Source organism: Chionomys nivalis, chromosome 1, assembly GCF_950005125.1.
Source record: "Chionomys nivalis chromosome 1, mChiNiv1.1, whole genome shotgun sequence".
Lineage (NCBI taxonomy): Eukaryota > Metazoa > Chordata > Mammalia > Rodentia > Cricetidae > Chionomys > Chionomys nivalis.
The window spans coordinates 72,002,444-72,008,850 of record NC_080086.1 but is presented as its reverse complement, the minus strand read 5'-3'; the positions used below and the strand labels follow the sequence as shown (position 1 = coordinate 72,008,850).

Sequence of the window (6,407 nt, the reverse complement as noted above, 5' to 3'; positions counted from 1 at the left end):
CAGACATCTTGCATTTTGTCAGTGGTTGATGGATGGGCAGTTCCTTGCCCAAAGTCCAGTTTTGTGAAGAAGAAAACAAGCTCCAAGTGCAGTGTCTTTTGTGCTCAACATTCTCTCAGAAATAGATCAGTGCTGCCAGGAGCAATTGTATCTCACATCAATAGAACCCTAAATTATTTAAATGTCATATTCTACAGGTCTTGAAGTGGTTGAAGATTACCTATCTATGCAGAATACAATCTCTATTATCTAAAGAACCTGATTATGATGGAGGAAGGTCATTGGTTAAATAAAGAAACTGCCTTGGCCCTGATAGGACAGAAAATTAGGTAGACGAAGTAAACAGAGCAGAATGTTGGGATGAAGAGGAAGTGAGCTCAGATGCCATGGCTCTGCTCTCTGAGGCAGATGCGATGAAGCTCCGACCCACGATGGATGTAAGCTAGAATCTCCCTGGTAAGTCACCATCTCGTGGTGCTACACACATTAATAGAAATGGGCCAAGCACTGTTTATATGAATACAGTTTGTGTGTTGTTATTTCAGGTAAAGCTAGCCGGTGACTGGGAGTTGGGTGACAGGAACACAACACACAGCTCCTACAACAGAATGGCGCCCAACGTGGGGCAGCAATTTCTCGGGTCTGCTCTGCTTGCTAGAGGCAAGCAAGCACTCTCATCTAAGAGAGGCTTCCTGACTCAGCTTTACCTGCAAAACCGTGCAGCTCTCTTAAGAGGTCCTGCCACAAAACACTTCAACGGTGTTGATGAAAAGCTGAACTCATGCTTTTCGGTTTTCAGCTGTAGCAGGAAAAAAGTTGTGCTGTTTTAAAATGCTGGCTTTATGGGCTGTCCTGCCAGGGTAAACTCTGACTCTTTCAGGCAGATGGTTCAGTCCGACTGAGTGTGGTCTAGGAGCAGAATGCTGCAGCTTGCTTGCTGGCAGGGACCCTAAAATGCCATAGAGTTGTGGCAATAAAAACAGCTACAGCCGGTACCTCTGCCATGAGGATGGAAAGCAAAGGAATGGACTGGATCTAGCCGGCAAAGCCACAGCTTTAATCCTATCCATATTGCTCAGTAATTTAAAGGCTCATGTGGTAAAAAAGAGAGAGAGAGAGAGATGCAGTAAAGAGAGATTCAAAAACAAAGAAAACCTCAAAAAGATTTACAGTGTGTTAAAATATTTACAGGCAAAAAGTTAAAATTCTTAAAGTAAAGAAAGAAAGAAAGAGAGTAGTTGGGTGTGGTGGTATACACTTTTAATCTCAACACTTGGCAGGCAGAGGTAAATTGACCTCTGTGACTTCAAGGGGCAGAGGTAGATTGACCTCTGTGACTTCAAGGTGTGGTAGCACATGCCTTTAATCCCAATGCCTGGGAGGCAGAGACAGACAGATCTCTGTGAGTTCAAGGTGTGATAGCACACACCTTTAATCCCAGCACTTGGGAAGCAGAGGCAAGTGGATCTCTGTGAGTTCAAGGACAGCCTGGTCTACAGAGTTATTCCAGGACAAAGATATACAGAGAACCTGTCTCAAAAAAGTAAAAGTAAAAATAAAAGAAATAGAGGTTAAAATAAAGCTGCACAAAGACGGAAAATACACAGAGAATTTTGATATTGTATGCTATTATGATCTCTTTGAATTGTTTTAATGGTGAGGAAGGAGCAACAGCTGCTAAAAGATATTTGTTTATAAATGATGCTGAACTAATCCAAGATATATATTTTGAAAATACCTTGTCTTTAAAATTTGAATCTAAGGACATGATGCTTTGGAAAGGAGTTTCTTCTTTTGTTTTCACAGAGGATGACCCTGTGGATTGCTTCTGTCCCAATATGGTATGATGGACCACGCCCTCCTGAAGGGTTGCTGTGAACACCTTCAAAAAATTACTTCATTCAACTGCCAACTGAGATAAACCTAACAGACAGGTTACACCATAAAAGACCTAATTAACAGTGCCCCCATTCAGCAGGAAGCAGTTTGGAGAGAAAAAACTGTGCCCATGTTCCCAAATATTGTTTATAAATTTTCTTTTACATTTAAAGGGGGATATGATATAGATGTGAATAATTTGCACTGATATGAATCTTGGTTTACTGATATTAATTTAAGGTCAATTTTATTATAAGTATATGTATTTCTGACCTTGACTAAGGTATTGTGATTGTGTAGTTCATGTAAAAATATAATGTATATAAGTTGTTAATAGATAATCATCTATAATCAAGTTTGTTGTCATGTTAGTTAGATTTTCTAGATGTCCATAGATATATTTTAGATAGACATTCTTCATATCTTTCAAAGACTACAGAATATGACATTTGATGTTTTAATAACTTAAGACTTTTCATGACAATGAGACACTCTACTTCTCGCAGCACCAATCTACTTCAAGAGGATGATGGGCATCGCAGAGGCTCCTTATGGAGTTTGATAGCCATTTGGGCAAGAAATTGCTATTGCCGGGCGATGGTGGCGCACGCCTTTAATCCCAGCACTTGGGAGGCAGAGGCAGGCGGATCTCTGTGAGTTCGAGACCAGCCTGGTCTACAAGAGCTAGTTCCAGGACAGGCTCCAAAACCACAGAGAAACCCTGTCTTGAAAAAGCGCAAAAAAAAAAAAAAAAAAAAAAAAAAAAAAGAAATTGCTATTGCCTGGACTATTGCATAAACTGGACACAGAGAACCCTTTGAGAGAGGACTGCTGAAATTGCCTAAAGGTGAGATGTCCTTTTGGGGTTCCTAATTCATGAAGGAGTCTGCGAGACATTCTGCAGGACACAGCAGATAGTGACTGAACTGACTTTGAAATTTCCTGCTTCATGGAAATGTCCCTGGATAGTATGGGTCTGAAGGCTGAAGATGGATGCCCCTGCAGTACAAAAGAACTTTGGGTGACTGTCCAGGCAGTGAGATGCCTCTGTCACTTCTAGAGTTTTCTTACTTGTTTACTTAGGTAATATTATATCCTTCTGGAGTCTTTGATGGAGTTGAAGAATAGATAGATAGTTATAGTTGTTTTCCTTTGTTATGATAAAAGATAAAATAGACATAAATATTATAACTGTAAATATTGCTTGATAACTGTTTTGTTATATGTAATTCTGCTATGTTAAAGTTAAAACCTTCCTTCCTTTTTGTTTAAACAGAAAAAGGGGAAATGATGGAGGAAGGTCATTGGTTAAATAAAGAAACTGCCTTGGCCCTGATAGGACAGAAAATTAGGTAGGCGAAGTAAACAGAACAGAATGCTGGTCTGAAGAAGTGAGCTCAGACGCCATAGTTCTGCTCTCTGAGGCAGATGCAATGAAGCTCCAACCCACGATGGACATAAGCTAGAATCTCCCTAGTAAGTCACCATTTTGTGGTGCTACACACATTAATAGAAATGGGCCAAGCAGTGTTTATATGAATACAGTTTGTGTGTTGTTATTTCAGGTAAAGCTAGCTGGTGGCTGGGAGCCGGGCGACAGGAATGGGGCCCACAGCTCCTACAACATGATTAACCTAACAATTAAGTATAACACACATGGATGACTTTTGACCTATAATTCTTAATGCCTATAACTTAAAGACAAAGACTTTATATTAGAATATTATACAATAAACAACTGTGCAACAAATGAAGACCATGACCTCAAAATGTAAACAATGACTAAGTATCTTGATCAGAGGTAGAAATGTATATGGCAATATGATAAAAATATCCTAAATATTTTCAATATATAAACTTTGTCATGCAGAGGTAGAAGCATGCATGCATACAATATGACAAAATAACTTTGTTTAGGTATACAGTTATTGTAGAAAAAAATAGGTACATATTCAATATAAGTTATGTTTGTATCAATATACATGATCTATACCAATGTAAATTGCCTAATAATAGTTCACAAGTACTCATTTCATTACTCACTATTATTTGCAGTGTGAGTAAGCTCACAGTAATCTATTATTTCATCCACATCCAGTTTCTTCTTTTTTCCTTTTTCTTTTCTTTTCTTTTTTTCATTTTACAGTATTTTGATATTCAACACCAATAAAAGATGTATCATTACAGTAGGAAATAGTTAAAAACACACAATAATGGATTACAACTTCCTATGGTTTTGTTTGGCCACTGGAGAAGAAAGGCCAAACAGCATCAGTGAAGGTGCCATTAGGATATTTGTATATGAAGGAACTCTTGGCAATATTCAGGAAACTTAAATATCCAGCCTCACAATCAAGGAGCACACCAACCTGGCCCAGTGGCTTCTCTATATAGTGACAGAATACTGGGTTAGTGGTGAGGAGACTGTAATGATTACCCTCCTTCACACAAAAAAAGAAGGAATGCACCCTCAGTTTTAACCGCTTGGTTTGAATTTCTAAACCAAACCAAGAATTTGTACAAACTCCTACAGCCCAGTCCCAAGTGTCCTTCAAATCCAGTTCCCAGTAGTACTTCGCTGAGATGAAGCTCCGTGATCCCCATGAGGCTAAATAGATTCCATCAGGATCCACAGTTGTATCCTGATGCTGATGTCTGAAGTTGAATCTTCTCATTATATTAAATAGATTCTTCTTGCAATGGAATACAGTTACATTTTCAAAGGAAATGTCCACTTTGAAGTAGCTGAATCTTTCAGTGAGTCCAGTGATGGGGAGAGCAGAGAGTTCTGGTTTCATACCCCTGGGAATGCTCAACTGCATTGACTCACTCCTTGTGAACATGTCGTCCAAACCCTGCAGCAGTACCACATATGGCTCCTGGGTCATTGCCATCAGTTCCTGATACATTTCCCTTAGTTGTTTGTTCTTTCGAATCATCATGGCTTCATTTTTCCTTAGTTTCTTTAGAACTCGATTGCCTTCATTGTTCATGCACTCAATGTGTTCCTCTTTCTTTTCCCAGATGACTGCATGTAATTTCCTATACTCTTTCCTGATCATTTCTTCCCTCATAATCAGGTAGTCTATAAACAAACTTTTCACTCTGCTTTCTTCCTCTAGATTCTCTTGATTTTCTTGGATCTTCTCCCACAAAGATGTCATTTGCTGTAGAAGTCTCTCCATTTGATCCTCAGCAGCTGCTTCAATGGGGCAGTGTCTGTGACCTTTGTGATCATGGGAGTCAGAGCAGAGTCGACAGAGGTAGATACTGTTCTCCATACAGAAGATCCCCTTGGTTTCCTTGTGGGTCACACACTTATTCTCCTCGGAGATTAGGTACTTCATGAAGCTGGCTTGTCTGGTGATAGACACCAGCTTCTTAAGAACAATGCTGGTTCTGAAGTCCTTCTGCTGGGATGGTTCCCTACACATAGGGCATTGGACAGGAATCTGGCTGTCTTCCCAGGAAAGGTGCAGGCAGTCTCGACAGAAGCTGTGGGTACAGCTTATGGTGACTGGGTCTGTACGGTAGCTCATGCAGTTAAAGCAGGTGAGTTCTTCCTGGAAGGCTTGTGAGAGGTCTGACTCCATTTTTCCAAGGAATTGACTGTGGCCTCAACAGTGTTGAATGAGAACAGCTCTAGGGTCCAATCCTCAATGTGTGCAGAAGATAGAACCAGCAGTTGAAGAGCCAGAATGTATGGAAGCACTCTCTATCTGCTCTGGTGAAGAATGCACCTGGCTAAGCTCGGGTGCGTCCTTATATACTCTCTAAAGACCACGCCTACTTCCTCCCATGGTTGCTTTCATTAATACATCCCTTATGTGGCCGTTTGTCAGTGCCAGTATTCTGACTGGATGGAAGATTGAATTAACTCTGAGGCCAACCTCCACAAGCAAATCTCCACAACAAGCTTCCCTGAGTGACCGCTTAACTGGGTGTGGCAGCTCACACCTTTAATCCTAGAGTTCTAGGGACTGGGCTCCTGAAGCAGGAGGAGTTTTAGTTCAAGGCCTGCCTAGAATATGAACTGAGATCTTACCAAAAAATTTTCCTTCAATATTTTACAGTATCTAAATATTTTCCAGTCTGCTAATATTTTGCTTTAGATAACGTAACAAACGATGGTATCATAAGTCTGTAATTTTAGTAGATATCAACATTAAAATACTATTAATGGAAGCTTGGGGGTGGGGTGGGGATAAGGAGAGATGGGAAGAGAGAATTGAGAAGGGGAGGATGGGGGGAGCTTGGGGGAATGGGACGCCTGGGATGGAGGAAGAGTGGATATGGGAGCAGAGAAGTATATATCTTAATTCAAAGGAAGAGTGGATATGGGAGCAGAGAAGTATATATCTTAATTAAGGGAGGCATTTTAGGGTTGGCAAGAGACTGGACTCTAGAGGGGTTCCCAGGTGTCCAAGGAGATGTCCCCAGCTTGTTCCTTGAGCAGCTGAGGAGAGGGCGCCTGAACTGGCCCTATACTATAGCCTCACTGATGAATATCTTGCATATCACCATAGAAC

The 6,407-nt window shown here is 40.6% G+C and overlaps 1 protein-coding gene across 1 annotated transcript; it reads right to left on the bottom strand.

The window, feature by feature from the left end:
- Positions 1 to 4,106: 4,106 nt before the first annotated feature.
- On the bottom strand, positions 4,107 to 5,471 carry LOC130873738 (tripartite motif-containing protein 43B-like). Its single transcript, XM_057768695.1, has one exon. The coding sequence runs from the start codon at positions 5,469 to 5,471 to the stop codon at positions 4,107 to 4,109; it is 1,365 nt and encodes a 454-aa protein (XP_057624678.1).
- Positions 5,472 to 6,407: the final 936 nt, after the last annotated feature.

Coding starts and splice junctions, on each gene's coding strand:
- LOC130873738 (XM_057768695.1), bottom strand. CDS start 5,471: ATGGAGTCAGACCTCTCACAAGCCTTCCAGGAAGAACTCACCTGCTTT.